This window comes from Arvicola amphibius, chromosome 12 (genome assembly GCF_903992535.2).
Source record: "Arvicola amphibius chromosome 12, mArvAmp1.2, whole genome shotgun sequence".
Lineage (NCBI taxonomy): Eukaryota > Metazoa > Chordata > Mammalia > Rodentia > Cricetidae > Arvicola > Arvicola amphibius.
Window position 1 is genome coordinate 62,808,376 of NC_052058.2, and position 16,891 is coordinate 62,825,266.

Sequence of the window (16,891 nt, forward strand, 5' to 3'; positions counted from 1 at the left end):
ATCACAGTGTCGGGGGTGTTGTGAGCCTGATGGGCCTGCACCTCAGACAGTGGCTCTGTGGGCTCTTATCAGTCACATTCTCCAAAAAAAGTCCTGAAAACTTTTTGATTTTAAAATATGTATAATAATGCCATCAGCCATATTCGGTTACAGTAAGAATTCATGTGCATACAGTTTAGCAAACAAAGCAAGCACCACATGAAAGTTAAAAATAGCCTTTGGTGCATAGAGAAGAACTTTGTGTTTTATACAGATAGATTGATCTTTAGGTTTGTTTACTTGTATCTGAGGCATTTAGAGGAATTATACTTGTGTGTATGGGTGCTTATGTTATATATCTATGTCATAATTTTGTGTTAGTAATTATATAGTATGTGTCTCACAGATGTGAGTGAGAATATCTGTGCTGTGTCATATACGTGTACCATAGATGGGTTTGTATATATGAATACATGCACTTACATAAACACATTCACTTACTCATGCACATACAGCATATTTACAAAAAAGAGAAAAGTCTGTGGGTTCTGGTCCACACCTAAAAAAACTCAGAAAAAAACTAAATGGGGTCCCATTCAGAGCAAACCACTGCCTTGACAAGTTTTTCTCACTTACTGTGGTTTTTCCCTAAACATATTTATCTTAGGAGTCTCCACTTTTCTCTCTAGCCTTTCTTCATGGGCTTAACTGCTGAGGAAAAGAGGGAGAGGAAGGGAGGAAGGGCAGAGGAGAAGAACAGAATGAGAGAGAATAGGAAATGAAAAAATTAGACACTCAGCAAACAGCAGGAGAGCCAAGAATAATATTTAATCCAAACAATGAATATTGTCATTTCCTCCCACAGTCTGCATTCCCAGTCATCTTCCATGGATGGGCTTGGATAGCCAAGAAATGCCGAGCTCCCTGGCATGAGTGTGTGTATTGTAGGGGGCAGGGATGAGCATCCATGTTGGCGCTGTGGTGTAACATTCTGGTGGCCAGCTCAGCCTGCCTCTACCTCCCATGAGCTGTAGACTAGCCAAGGAGCCAGAAGCCAGAGGCAGAGGGAAGAGTAAGCTCCAGAGCTTCACTGAACCCCAACAGCTTACCCAGACTCTCTAGGCCCTAGAGTCTAGGGTCACATTCTGTGCTTTCCTTTCTCATCTCTGCAGGAATTCTATCTCTGCCCCAGACCTGCTTATTTTTATTCAATGCCCTCACCTCCCACGAGAATGCAAGCTCCCAAAGATTGGAAATTGAGCACTAAATGTTCCATTCATAGAGGGAATGGCCTGTCAGGGCAGCTGATGGAGACACAGAGAGGAGGAACTGAGAGAGTAGCCATCTACTGAGGTGACCAGGAAAAGGCACTCTAAGGTCCAATCCCACTTATCACAATGCTCAGAGTGCCCTGAAATTCTGCTATTTTCCCTGAGTCATTTAGTCTGTTGTCTTAAAGAGCCTATTGGGAGCACGCCTATACCTAGAAGGTTAGCCATCATGATAGCCAAGACCTTCTTTCCAGCCGGAGGCTACCTCTTCATGACCTTTTCCATTTAACTGTAAGAAAAGCTTCAAGGCATATGAAGAATCTATATACAGATACACCAATTATCTCTCCACCCAGTTTCTCCTCTCCATGCAAGGTGACTTAATTGTGGTGGCTCTTCCCTAGATAGGGTGGGAAGATTAGAGATGAGGGTGGGGAAGACAGGAAAGGCATGGAGGACTCAGTCAGAGTGCACATACATCTGTACAAGAAAATAATTTCTCCAGCTCTGTAGTCAGAAGCTGCTCATTGGTTTCCCGGCTGCCCAGACCCAAAGTAATCACATAGAAACTTTATTAATTATACCACTGTTTGTCTATTAGCTTAGGCTTCTAATTAACTAACTTTTACATCTTAAATTTACCATTTCTATTATTTTGTGCATTACCACAAGGTTGTGGCCTATCAGCAAGGTTCCAAGTGGCAGCTGGCATCTTTCTCCTCCAGCAGCTACATGGCATCTCTTTGACTCCACCTACTCTCTCCTGCTCTATCTGCTTGGAATTCCTGCCTTGCCCTATTCTGCACTGCAATAGGTCTAAAGCAGCCTATTTATTAACCAGTGGTATTCACAGTATACAGAGTCAGGAATTCCACATCATTCCACATTTCTGTCTAAATAAGAAGTAAGGTTTTTAACTTTAACATGGTAAAATTATCAAGCAAAAATTATAGTTATGCTATTTAGTCCATTAACATTTGGCAAATTAAAGAATATACTCTATCATTTATCCTATCTTTGTGAGCCTAAGGTTTTATATCTAATCTATCTTTTATCATAACTAAGGAAAAGTATAACTATAACTATCTGTTCTTCAACTTCATCAAAGTCTCCAGAATAATATAATATTACTTGAATAAACAGGAAGTGCATTGTAAACAACTTCCAAAACTCTAGAATTGACAGAGACACCTCACCGCCTTGACAGTCACCTAAAGTTCTTTTCTAACATTGGAGCACCCATCTTCAGCCTTTAAGCCCATAGTATCTGGCAGATTTGCCCATGAAGCAGTAAATTTGAAGAACTCTTTGGCCTTGCACTGACAAAGTTCATCAGTTGCTTTCTTATGTGTCCTGCAAAATGTCCAACAGTTCTTTCATGAAACAGGAACCCTAAAGGACTGTCTCACCTTCTTTAGGCAACTTTAGCAGTCATTTTTCTGTGGGTCCTATATGTCCAGTTTATATTGTATAACATCAAACAGTCTAGGCAAGAACAATTTCCTTGTCCAAATAGCTAACAAGCTCCATAGCGAGCCTCTTTAATGGCCATCATCAACTTGAAGTAGATTGGTGCTTTCAGGAGCAGATGTGTCTCATTGTCAAGTCCTAGGTTCTTAAAATATTCTAAATGCCATATTCTGTTAGTCTTTGAAAGGTTTGAAGAATACCTATCTAATTGAAATATATCTCTGTATATCTAGAAAACCTAAGTAACATGACTACAAGCTTGAAGAATATCTAACTATCTGAAATACATCTCTGTACATCTAGAAAACCTAGCTATCATACTACAAGTTTGATTATTATAGATACTACCTATTAACCTATATTTCTTAATTATACACTACATTTTTAAATGAGCTGCACAAACACAATACCTTAATTAAGAGCAGAAGTATACATATAACAAAATTAACCTTAAATTTGTATAAATAAATTAAGATCCATACCAATGCAAAGTATTCATCTCTATATCATATTCTTCTTTAAGTGTGAATAAACATTTATAAACAGTATTAAGGAACTTGAACATAGTTCTCTTCATACTGCTTCCTGCTGTTTATTGGGTGAGGTGTTTTTAAGGAGTCTACAGTGACCTCTCAGGGGTCTTGGTCCATCAAACAACATTAGTCTGGAAAAAATCCACAGGTTCTCATCCTCTGTAGAAAGTGGAACCTCTTTTCCAAAGCACATATCCTTAGACCCAAATTTTGAAGTCAAGATACCTTTAAAACATATATGTTGATTTAGCTTAGAATTAAATATCTCTCTGTACTTAGCTCATTCACAGTCAAAAAATTCAAAGTGAACACAATAATATAGAAAATCCAGACTCTCTGTGTATATTCTGTCTTTATGAGGCTTATTTTTCTTTACTCCTTTCATCTTTGACTGTCTGTACTCTGCCTCTTTAAAGACTTTGTTTTATTTTTCAAACTATTTCTTTTTTATAACTGTCTATATTCTTTTTTTCTCTCTCCCAAGCCTATGTACATTTATCCAACACTGAGCCCATTTAGAGGACTTTTTCATCTGAATCTGTCTTTATTGTGTATCTGTAATCTTTTTCTGTCCAGGACTGCTTCTTAAAATGCTACATGGCATGTCTAGGACTAAGGCTGCTTTGCCTTTTGGCTCTACCCAGTCCAACATGGCAGAGGTCCATTCAGTGCCATCTCTGTGAGTCATGCTCACAGCCCTATTTTCAGGCACACAGCAAGTCTATGTTGCCATTAAACAAGTTGTAGCACTCTGCTTACAAACCCCATTCAAATGCTCAATCTTGAAGAGCCAGAGCTGTTTGTACAACTAGCACAAATGAGGAAGCCCTTTTAAAAGAGCAGCTCAGTTTGGATTGCTCCTGCTGAGTCAGGAAGCCTTCTCTTAAAGGAGCCACACCTCTGCTTGCCTCCAGCAGACAGAGGCTATCTGAAAAAAAATGTGGTCGCCCAGAAACTGCTCTTAATTTGTTCTTTTGTGTCTATAATTCCTTTCCAAGCTTTCTCAGGTTTTACATGGATGTAGCTGATCTCATTGGCACCAATTTGTAGGTGGTGGCTGTTCATTAGTTCTGGTTGCCCAGACCTGAAATAATCACACAGAAAACTATATTAATTACAACATTGCTTGGCCAATTAGCTTAGGTTTCTTATTAACTAACTCTTACATCTTAAATTAACACATTTCTATTATTTAGTGCATCACCACAAGGTCATGGCCTAGAGGCAAGGTTCTGGGTGGTGGCTGGCATCTTTCTCCTCCAGCAGCTACATGGTGTGTTTTTTACTCCACCTACTCTCTCTTTTTCTATTTGCTTGGAATTCCTATCTTGCCCTATTTTGTGCTGCAATAGGTTCAAAGCAGATTCTTTATTAACCAATAGTATTCACAGAATACAAGAGGAATCCCACATCACAGCTCGAACTGTCTCCAAGGTATAGACAGAGATGCACATCCCTCCATAAAATCCTGTCCAAGCCACAGCACTCCTGCAAACTTTCCATCCACATTTCTGTTGAGAGCCACAGTAGTGGCTACTGTTGGGGATAGAAGTAGGGGTGAGTCTTTTCCCACCTAGAGGCCTCACCTGAAGACAAAATATCATGTGACTCCTATTTATCACCAAACTATGTGGCATATACTTGCAGACTCTGAGAGTACTAAGTTCTCCACTTCCAGCTCACTTTATGCCACCTACATACCCCACCATCACTCAGAACTCCTCCTTGGGCAATCTAGGTATCTAAACCCAATTCCATGTCCCAAAACCATAAAAAATAACAACCAAGTTTTCGCCCATCAGCTCCTTGCCTTCCTTGTGACTTCCCTTTCTCTGGTGCATCTGTTCCCATGTAACCCTAGTCTAGTCTAGATTGCTATCAGTTATGCCCTAAAATCTGGTTGCACACCAACTATGTCTTCCCTAATAGATGCACACAACATCGTGAATGCTGTTTAGTTTTTTTTTTTTCTCCTTTCGTTTTTGAGTCAGGGTTACTCTGTGTAGCCCTGGCTGTCCTGGAACTCACTCTGTTCCAGGCTGGCCTTGAATTCAGCTTCACCTGCCCTTGCCCACCTAGTGCTTGGATTAAAGGCATGTACCATCACTGCCTGGCCTAAAGATTTTTTTAATTTATGTATCTATGTATGTATGCACATGTGAATTTGAGGGATTTCCCAGAGCTACAGTGGAGGTGGGTACTGGGAAGTAAACTGCAAGCAACAAGCCTTGCTTGGGTCAAGAGTACTTATCTTAAAGATGCAACCCAAGTCTGTGTTCAAAAATCTCCAAAAATGAATACTGAAACAGGCCCATGTGAACTGGCCGTTCCTGCTCATGGGGTTTCTTATTTTCACAACTGGAGTGAGATAAGTGCCCTGCATGCTCTCCTGACAAACTTTGCTGCAGGGTATTTGGCTTTCTTCTTTAATAGAGCAATGACTTAACAGCTGTTTGTTCAGGGACTTCCTGGTCCCCTCCTTAGTTCATTGGTGCCCACTGTATCTCAAGGTCAGAAGTACACAGAAGAATCCAGTTCTATGGAGATCACACAAGCAGGGGTACTTCCAGGTTATTCTCCTCTCTATCTTCCTCCCACTGGGTTTTGGGGGATCAGACCAAAGCCTCTAGGATGCTAAGTGATTGCTTCACCAGTGAGCTCTACCTGAGCTCTCTATTTTCTTACGCCATCTACCCGATGTCTAGTGCATCAGCACCTATGCATCAGACTAAGCTGATGTTTGTTGAATTCTGAGAGGTGACTCCCATGGGCCTTCTTCAGAATTACCTTTATGAACTAATGAGTTGGACTGTTTTGATTTCTGCTTTATTTGCCTTCCCTCTCAATTATGACTATCTTTCTGCCATTTTGTTCCTAGTGTCCCAAGGCATCCATTCTTACTGTCAGAGAAGAGGAGCCTGTGATGACTGAGATACCCAGGTTACTGTTATGTTTTGAGGGTTTTTAAAGCCAAGGCAGGCTTTCCTCTTTCAGTTTCACATATTTCAAACGCATTTCCCATATAACTGACCCTCACTCCACCACAACTCAGATCCTTCTGTATGTAATGAAGGTGAGTGGGCAGGAGATTGCCAGAGACAGGAACAACTGTGGTTTATCCCGAAGGTGCTGGTAGTAGAATCTTGAGGTTTTGTTTACCAGGACCTTGATGCAGAAAGCTTATTCATGAGCCTCTGAGGCCTACATTGGTGCTATCCTCTCTTGTATTCATGAAACTGAGTTGATTAATGTTTATTATGGGTATAAAACTGTCTTAATCATTCTGGTTCCATTGGTTCACCTACGCTATACAGTAATCTGTGAGATGGGCACTGGCATTCCATGTTCAAGCAAGGATGCTATCATTTATAGCAAAGTCACTTGTGCAGACTATAGCGGGCCAGGGGGATGGGTGAACAAGGTAGGGCTCTGAGCATTTATAACATGGTATCTGTGCTCGTCATCTCATGCAGGCTCCACAGTCTTTATGTTTTCTGTGACAGGAGGGCTAGAGCTCTGGGTCCTTTGAAGGAGATGAGACATTGCAGAGAAGGAAGGAAGTCATGTGACCTCATTTTGCTTGTTTTCCTTCTTTTATTTCAATTTATTTAAACTACTTTCTCAATGGATATCGATTTCTTAGGCATTTATCAAGAGTTGCTCTGTTTCTGATGTCAAGTATAAGTAAACAGATTATGTTAAGGCTTTCTTTTAGTCCTTGTAAAAGAGCATATTTACCTTTGCTGTAGGTCTGGTAGATTGCACCTGGAGAACCTGGAGGTCTTAAAGAGAGTCCATAGAACTACACATGAAACATCAATACATTGTAGACTAGAAGACTAGACTCCAAGCCAGGCATGGTGGCACAGACCTATGATCTTAGTCATTGGGGTGGCTAAACAGGGCTACTGAGTGAGTTCAAGTACACAACTTAGCAAGACTGTCAGGAAAAAGGGCAGTGGGTACAGTTCAATGGTAGAGTGATTTCCAAACAGGTTGAAGGCCCTAAATCCACTCTCCAGGTCTAAAAGACTAACGACTGAAATGACTAGAGCCCATGTCAGCATCCCTCTGATAGCCAATAGAATGTGTCTGTTCATGAATTTCTTACAAATGCTTCTTGCTTACTGATGATAGAATTGAGTGCTGGCCTTCAACATGCTGTTCCTTTAAGCTGAAAATCTAGAGGTTCTTGGCATCTTAGTTATTCATCAATTTAGCAAAAGCTTGAGTTTGAGTTATGAAGACTTCAAATCTAATAAGCAGGACCAGACCCCAAGTCTTCCATGTAAGGCACTGTCTGTGCAATGTCAGCTATGTCTGTACCATTCTTTACATTCCTCGTGTGCACTCTTAGCAGAAGGCAGACAGTGTCAGTTATTTCTCCACACTTGCAAAGACCTGTGACCTCGTCCCTTATTCCTACCCCACCTTGGTTCCTGATTTACAGTTATCAATATTCTTAAAGATAAACTATAAATGTAAACATGTGTAAATGATGTGAATCTCATAAAGCAACATTTCTTTTTTGTTTTTTGTTTTGTTTGAGACAGGGTTTTTCTGTGTAGCATTGGAGATAAAGCAACTTTTCTACCAAATGTCCTCTCAGCAGAGGAATAGTGAAAAGGAGGGATCTGTTCATCAAGTAGACAAATGAAGTTAGCCTCTCACTTTTAAACAGAGAAATCATCATATACATTTATTTGTTGAGAAAGTACTGTGTCTAGAATGAACTAGAGACTGGGACCTAGAAAGGTTATAAGATCCTAAGCTTTTGCTCACACATCCGGGGTGTGAAGTTTCATGTCGTACATGCATAAAACATGCCATAGTAGCTCTAAGTCAGGAAGAACTGGGGATTCAGAAAGCCAGATAAGAGATTCCAGAGAAAGATGTGGCTAAAAGTTTCTAAGATATTCATTTTAATATCCCATTTCCAAGAGTATTGTAACCGCACAGCTGTGGCATGCCTTCTCTCACACCAAGGAGTGAGCGCTGGAAGACAAGAGTGCCTTCCTTTCCTCATTGCCTCCGATGACCACAGGGTAACAATCAAACTGCCTAGATTTAGCACCTGATGCCCAGAATGCAATGCTTCTGTTGATATGATTGGAACACACCAGTGCTTCCTCCTGGAGATAGCTATCTTCAGGAAAAATGGACCAACAAGCATCAAGTCTCAGGGAAACTAAAGCGCTAGGGCACTTATTTGGGATAAACCTTAGTCTACAACTGAGAAACAGAATAGAGGCAAAGACATGGGAGCCCATGAAAACTTAGAACTATGACGCTTTCTTCCTTTCTGTGTGGGATACTGGGTTTATTTTATACCAGTGCACACCTCAGCTCCTTTTGTAGAGATACTAAAGGAAGCTAAATATGTGTGTATGTACATGTGCACATGTAGTTTTGTGCAATTGCATGTGGAGGCCATCGGATAATGCTCAATGTCTTCCCCAATCACTCTCTAATTGTCTTGTGAGACATGGTCTCTCTCTGAGCCATAAGCTCCTTAATTCAAGTAGACTGGCTGAGCAACACCTTCTAGATCCTTCTGTCTCTGTCTTCTTAGTGCTGGGATTACACTATGAGGCACCATTTGGCTTTTCCCACGGGTGCTGGTAACCAAAATCAGGTCCTGTGATTGCACAGTACGTACATTACTGACTAAGCCATCTCTCTAGAACACAGTTTACTTCTTAAGGCCCCATTTCATTTGTAAAGTGCACATTTTACACTAAGTAGTCTTTAAGCCTACATCTATCCCTGGCATTTCCTGTTTCTATGGCCCTTATTAAAAGCAAAACAGAACTAAACTAAACTACATTAAGCTGAAAACCTTTTCCCTGTTCCTTTCAGTATGTAGGCAACAGAAGGGTTGCTCGATTATATAGCTACAGGAACCACACGCTTTGCTATAACTCCACTAAGTCATGTCTTTACCTTTGATCTTTATCATAGCCAATTTATGGGACTGATTATCTTATTGATAATCAAGTGGAGTTCTCACAATATACATGCATGAAAGGCATCAAAGGCCTTCTAAATTTTGCGTACAAGATCACGAGGGAATATTTGGAACGGAACTCCCCATTTTCTGTCCTTTAAAGACGTTGCATGTAAAATCCAGGCCTTTTGGATACAGAGGACATAGCTGAAGTGTCTTGAGTTATTTGTGGTGTTGAAAAAGACTACTTAAACCTGAATAATTTCTAATGGATATCAATCCAAACTCCCAGTTTTGGAGTCTAAAGACATGTAAGGTCAAATTTTCATCTGATGGTGAAAGGTAGGTTATAAATGGGGGAAGGAGAGAGACAGGGTGGCTGTGAAAAGGGAAAGAAGCCAAGCCAATCTCCCCTTTTACAACAAACTCTCCGCTGAGACGCTAGCATTTATCCATTTGTGAGAACAGATTTTCCATGGCCCAATTCCATCTTAAAAGTCTCACATCTTAATATAGTTTAATAGCAATTATAGATTTACTTAATCTGATAGTATACAGGCATTGAAGCCAAGTACAAGGTGAGGCTGAGAACAAAGCAAAATGTCATCATAATTGAAGAGCAAGTGGGTGGGATAACTTGGTCCACAGACCAGTCTACTATGTGGAGCTTCGTGTGGATGTCTCATCATAGCTTGCCTGAAAAAAGGCATCTTTGGAGTTCCAACACATTCTAGAGATTGTTAGCAAATGGATGCTCTGATTTCTCATCTGAGTAACAGGAAAGCTTGTTCGAAAATGACACACAGAGAGAAAAGAGTGCTTGACATGAAGCCAAGCTTTAATGTCTACTCCTGGTTTAAGTCACCCTTGTAATCAAACAGGAATTCATGCCCCAAGGTTCCCAGAGGGAGAGTCCCTTCTGGTTGAGATCCCAACCTTTATATTACCAGAGCAGGAGGATGGTGGTCGGAACTGCTTTCCTACAACATAGTTGTGGTCTTAGGTTCTATTGGAAGCTGCAGAAGAAAACAGTTCTTGGTCTTGTTCACACAAGGACTGTGTTGCTAGCCTATCAATCAAAGTTTTTGGCACTCTCTTGTGGGTGGGCTCTGTGGCTACCTGACAGGCCTCCTCTATTGTTGTCTTTCTTCTCCCTTCATAGTTCTTTCAGATACTTCCTCCCTATAGAATCATCTAGTCCAACATTTTTATCCATTGAGAATCTAGCAGAAGCCCCCACAAGTAGATCCTCTCATCCCTAAATCTAAATCAAATTATTTCTCATCTACATTTTGATTTTGATTCCAGCACTGGGCTAGCCCATCAGACTGAGACTACTGACAGTGTCCTTCCCCAAGATGGGGAGCCATGTTTTCTCTACCTCTGTCTTACACACACACACACACACACACACACACACTCACACACACAAATGTGTGTATATATATATATATATATATATATATATATATATGTATATGTATGTAGTGGTCCTGCAATATAGGTATAGTTTATATATACATACACATACATATATCTCTATATACATATATGTATATGTATATAGAGATAGAGAGACCCTGCATATATAGGTTTAGAATCAAGAATGTTGGCTGGTTGGCTAAATAACTACACTATAGCCACAGACAACAGAGCCACCATCTTTGTGGCTCAGTTTTTGGGGGGAAGAGCTGCAAAACAATAAATATCATTGGACACAATGAGAATAACAACTCATTCTGTGTACAAGGCGCCTCCTATAATAATAACACTAATGAAGAAGAAATTGTACTTATTTTAGTGAAACATCCAAAGCTATACAGAGAGAATAGGCTGGTGTGTGTTCCAAGTGTACTCTCATTTATGATATATCTGGTCGTCTCACCGTCTTACAATACAACTACCACTAAGAGGTCAGCAAGATAAGCCTTTCTGTAACAATCAAAAAGATAAACCATAAAGTGGTATGGGAAGTCCTTCTGTATATGTGTTGCTTTTATTGGTTAATGAATAAAGAAGTTGGCTTGGCCTGTTGTGATAGGGCAAAGTAGAGCTAGGCAGGGAAAACTAAACTGAATGCTTGGAGAAAGAAGGCAGAGTCAGGAGATGCCATGTAACCACCAGAAGGGAAAGACACGAGCCACCAGTTGGAACCTTGCCAGTAGGCCACAAGCCTCATGGCAAAATAAAGACTAATAGAAATGGGTTAATTCTAAATGTAAGAGCTAGCTAGTAAAATGCTTAAGCTATTGGCCAAACAGTATTGCAAATAATGTATGTGATTACTTCAGGGCTGAGCAGTTGGGAACAGTCTCCTACAACAATAAAGGGAAAGTGTCGAAGGAGGAACAGCTCCAACAGTCTTCGATTAATGAGTTTACTTTAGCTATGATCTACAGGCTTGGATTTCTGTCTCAATGCTAAATAACAGCTGAAATTGTGTGTACGTGTGTGTGTGTGTGTGCGCATATATACAATAGAAAGCATATTTAGTAAGGAAATGAATCTTCCTGAACATTGAGAAGAACTAATGTTCTTATTGGTAATTTTGTGTTATATAAGTAGATGCATTTTATAGATTTTTTTTCTTTGTCAGCATGATTAAAATGAGAATCAAAAAGTGACCTCTATGAAAATGAGCTTCAAATGTTTAAAAACTACACTTACAGGGCACACCTTATGGTGTAAATGAAGCATACATACAGGTGAGGAAATGTATCCTTGTGCACAGGACCAAAATCATCCAAATACCCTCTCTTGAGGAATAGTCTTGAGAGAGGAGTGTACTGCGCCTGACTTATTCAACTGTTGCAACAAAAGTCTACTCCAAATCCAGTCTTTGAATGTTTTCAAACTTTGGTCAATTAGTCGTTTTTCCTTTCCTGCTCTTTCCTTTATAGCTTTGGCTTCAAACTGTCAGTCTTCCTTGGCACATATTGCCATAGGAGATTCTGTTGGTTGAGGGTGGAGTGGTTGGCACATTAGGGAAAGAACAATTAATTCTAATAGGTATATAGTATATTAAACCCATGAGTCTTTCCAAAATTTCTCTATATGTCTACCTTCTTCTTAGAAATTCTTTCTTCTCCCCATGACCCTTTAAGAGTAAAAATCAAAGAGCTTTTAGAAATCATTTGAGGATCATTGCAAGAGAAACCCAGGGAGGCCTAGAGAAGGTCACCTAGACTGTGACTGCTGCATCATGTAGTCTCTTGTGTTCTTGAGATGAGAAACTATCCATGGTAAAGACGTTACAATTACCCTGGATTCTTTCCTAAAACTATTCGAAAATGTAGATTTGGGAAATGGCTCTGTTTGTGATGTTCTTATCTTACACCATAAGCATAAGGACCTAAATTTGATCCCAGAACCCCTGTTAAAAACAAACAAACAACAACAACAAAAACCAACCTGGATTTTGTGTTACACACTTTTAATCATAGTGCTGGGGAGGCAGAAATAGAGAGCTCTCTAAGGTTCTCTGGCCTAGTCTACTTGATAAGGTTTAGACCTCATCTCAAAACACAGGTAGAACCTGTATAATGAAACCTAAAGTTGGTCTCTCACCTCCACAAGTATGCACACACATGTACAGATGCACTAGCACACACATAAATACACATACATGCATGCAGAAAATATAAGTTTTATTTAAAAAGGAAAACATCTCCAGCCTTACCATTCCCTCCATTCTGAAGAGCGTGCAAATATATGCAAGGGAAGTGGAGAGATCTGTGCATTTTTTATAATCATAACAATTATATAGACAGTAAAAAAAAAAGGAGCTGACCAAGTGTGGCCAATTAATTAGGAAAGGTTAGAGGAAGAGTAACAGAGCTTCGTATTGGGTGAGTAAATTATTCTCGAAACACTTGAAAAAAGGAAGAGGAGCCTGAGGGATCTTAAAAGATGGATCCGGTCCCCCGTGCCTGCTTATATAGTCATCTCAAGCTTCCTGGAGTCAAAGCAACTGGCTCTACTGAGAAAGACAAATGTTCACCTCTGGGTCTTTGTTTGTTCTCACAGAGAGGTCTATGTTGCAAACAGAATTCGTGTCCCTTCCTGCTCTCAGCTGACTTTGCTGTACAGCTGTGCGACAGCTGTTGAGGTCTCCCCTACAAGTAGTTTCTATCCAGTGGTTGGCAAACGGGTATACATCTGGGATGAGATGTTCAAATGACCTCAGGACCCCCATAGAATAAATCAAAACAGTAAAGTAATGCCTTGGACAAACTTGTTCTGATGTAACTCAATTGCTGAGCTTTATTTCATGGCCATTACTGAACTGAGTGATCTATTTTTATCAAAGCATGGTGGAGTATGGAATAATCTTCATAGCTGACATTTAAGGAAGGTAACTGATAGGTGGTCTCTGAATGCCAAAGTTCTGTCAATCAAAGAGCTTGACCATGACATGTTTCCTATGAGTTTACATTTGGGCATGAACTTGAGAGGATAAGCCAGGGTTTCAGTGCAGTTAGGCTGGCTGATAGACCCTGTTGGATGCTGTGCTCTTTATTTCCCTCAAGAGGTAACTATCTGGAGAAGCAATGCATTGGTTGGCTGAAGTGTTTTTTTAACTACTGGTTGCTGTTCTTATCACTCATTCCCTTTTGGGGTGAAACAGTCCATTGACTCTGGTTTAGTCTGGGCCCATTTCCCATTTTGGTTCCTGTTAACTGACAGCAGTAACAGGAGTGTATGGAAACAGCTCTACTCCCTGCTCAAACACTGTGTCTAACTGCCGTGCATCAGGTACCTAGCTGTACATGTGGGAATATTTTTTGTGCCAACTCTGGCGTCCTTAACCTTGGACCACTTTCACCTTGGACAGACAACATAAATGCGATCACAGAAGATGAGGACTTCTAGGGCCTCTAAGTGCAAGGCTTTGGAGAAGGGCCTAAAAATGAAGGGAAGTAGCATAAAAGCAAGATATGTGGTAAATAATCTCTAGCTCTACCTGACCCTGGTTATGTGATCTGGGAGATTCTTCTCTATTCGCAATTCTGTCTTCTCACTGATAGAGCTGACATTGCTCAGAACACAGGCGTTTTCTAACAAAAGACAGAATTAAAATGTGGAAGTATACAATATAATACTATGAAGATTTGTTATTACCAGAAAGCTAATGTAACTGAGCAGAAATCTTAACAACAGAAACAGATCTTAGACTAGGCCAGAAACAGGTGCTAGACAGGAATGTAGACAGTACCTTGGGAACAAAGCTTTTCTCAAGGCTTTTCAAGTACTTGAGAATGTGTTCTGCCTTTTGGGTGTTCGTCGACAGTCTCTTGGGTATTTTGTGAATTGGGTTGGAGTAGGTTAGAGGTGAGTTGAGGGGAGGGGAACTGGGGCCTTGGAGCTACACAGGACACTGACCCCATCTCTTCCCAGCCTTTCCAAGCAGATGGTTGGTGTGACACTATCAATAACCGGGCCTATTGCAGCTACGACGGGGGAGACTGCTGCTCGTCCACACTGTCCTCCAAGAAGGTAAGCACCTGGGGTGGGTGGGAAGGTCACGTGGCTCCGGAAATTAGTGGGGCTCTGGCTAGCTCTCCTTCATGGTACAGTTGTTAAGAGGGAATGGCAATGAGTAAGGGGTTTTTTGAGTGATGAGATTAGCTGATTAGGAAAAGGGGTAGCGAGTATATCTTACCAATACAGTGACCCATTGGGACAACAATGACTTTTGTTGCTGAAAGTCTCCTGCCAGTTTATCATTGCCCAGACCAGAGAATGTCTTCCTTCTCTTGAAGGTTCTAGATGACCCGTGGAAAAAACTTTCCAGTTATTACTTACCTTTGATCTGTTATAAGTACATCATAGGGATATAATTAAAGTAGCTACCTGAACCACTTTCTTGAGCACATCTGCAGCATCCCTTTGTCTGATACCCTTTGTCTCTGTTATTCTTGGCTCCGTTAAATTAATCGATAAGCTCCTTGCATCTGTAAAACCGAGTGAGCTGAAATTTTACAATGTTATGAGTAAAAAATACAAGTGCTCTGGTGATATTTGAAGCTAGTTGGCAAATTCAATTGGAGATATCCTGGTGTTATTTCCTTCTCTGTATTATCTCCATTATAAAGCCACGAAGAGCTATACACAGACTAGAGTACCACAGACGGGTTCTGCCTCCCCTGTTCACTGTGTGCCAGGCACTATGTTCAACATTTCATATGAACGAGGTGACAACATGAGTGCCTTGGGACTCAATACATCATCAACAAATTTGGCCCTCTCTTTCCCTGACAACTTACCAGTCTTGAGCTAAGAGAAACAAATTAGGAACTTTGACAAGAAGGCAGAAATCGGGCCGGCTATTTTCTATTCTTACTTGTGGAAATAGCTACTCAAGGAGTCTATCTATATTCAGGAAGGCATGACCACCTTGGAAGAAGTTGTTTAACTCTCTTGGTTTCATACTGTGCAAGCCTGGGCCAGCATGCAGAAAAGCTGAGATTATAAAGGCACAGCACGTCACATCTCTGCTGTCTCCTGCATCATGTTTTATTTCATATGTGCAAACAATCTCACCCTTTCTCCAATCTAGATGTGCAATCACTAAACCACCCCTCAGTGTGTCTGCACTGATATGTGACATTGGTGGTTATCTCATTTAATTACGAGTACCCAAAAGGTATTTACCACTCTCGTGGCTCAGTAGTGGCCATTGTCTTTGATTCTAATGAAAGGAATTGCTTATCTGTTGGTAACAGTACAAGCAGGAACAGAAGCAGCTTTTCTGTGTCATCTTTGAAATGGGAGAGGGATAATTACATAGAACTGAGCTAACAGTCTCATACACAGAGGGGAGAGAGTTGCAATGTCTCACCACCCCAGCGTATATCTTAGGCTCAAGAAAGGCAAATGTTCATGCATATGAAGATTCCAGGGATTATCCCACTGCCCCAAGAGCACAAAGTCAGAAAAATTGAACTATTAGGGATTCTAGGCTTCCCGTGTGGCAGCCATTGGTCTGAGTGAAGTCAGTTGTAGTGGTCCTCACAAGGAGATGTGCTGGCATTCATCTTTCCATCTAGGAGAATTGCAATAGCAACAGAAACAATCAAACTAGGTGTTGTCAGTAATGTTAGCAATTATGCCAACAACAGTTATAGGTGTGTAGCAAGGTAGAAACGTATTTCACCATCCATTTAGCCCAAGAATGAAGAGGTTTTCTGGAGGGTGGAACTGATGTCTTCTCACCTTATAGATGAAGAAAGGGAAGCAGTGACGGATTCCCTTGCCTAAAATGGCATGGTATATCATAAGACGGCCCGGTGTTAATTACTGATCTATGATACAAACCCCTGATCTTATGCTTCTTTGTAGGATCAAGTGAGGGAAATTAAAGGCAATTGATAATTTGAAGCTTGGCACACACACACACACACACACACACACACACACACACACACACCTTAATGATTTCAACTTCCTGTTCATTCCCCTAGGTCATTCCTTTTGCTGCGGACTGTGACCAGGATGAGTGCACCTGCCGAGACCCTAAGGCAGAAGAAAATCAGTAACTCTAGGACCAGAGCCCACCCTCTCTACCCTGGAGGCAGACTAAGAGAGAGGTTCCCACCGCAGGATGCAAAGGGTGAATGAACAATCCAGGTCCCATGACTGAAGGAGAGCCTAGAATGGAGAGTCATTAAGACATGCAAGAGAATGTTTGT

The 16,891-nt window shown here is 40.9% G+C and overlaps 1 protein-coding gene across 1 annotated transcript in view; it reads left to right on the forward strand.

The window, feature by feature from the left end:
* Pappa2 (pappalysin 2) overlaps positions 1 to 16,738 on the forward strand; it is a 245,420-nt gene extending 228,682 nt beyond the window's left edge. The window contains exons 21-22 of the mRNA XM_038350230.1: positions 14,598 to 14,696; positions 16,664 to 16,738. Coding sequence (XP_038206158.1) covers positions 14,598 to 14,696; positions 16,664 to 16,738 — 174 coding nt within the window. The remainder of the gene's footprint in view (positions 1 to 14,597; positions 14,697 to 16,663) is intronic.
* Positions 16,739 to 16,891: the final 153 nt, after the last annotated feature.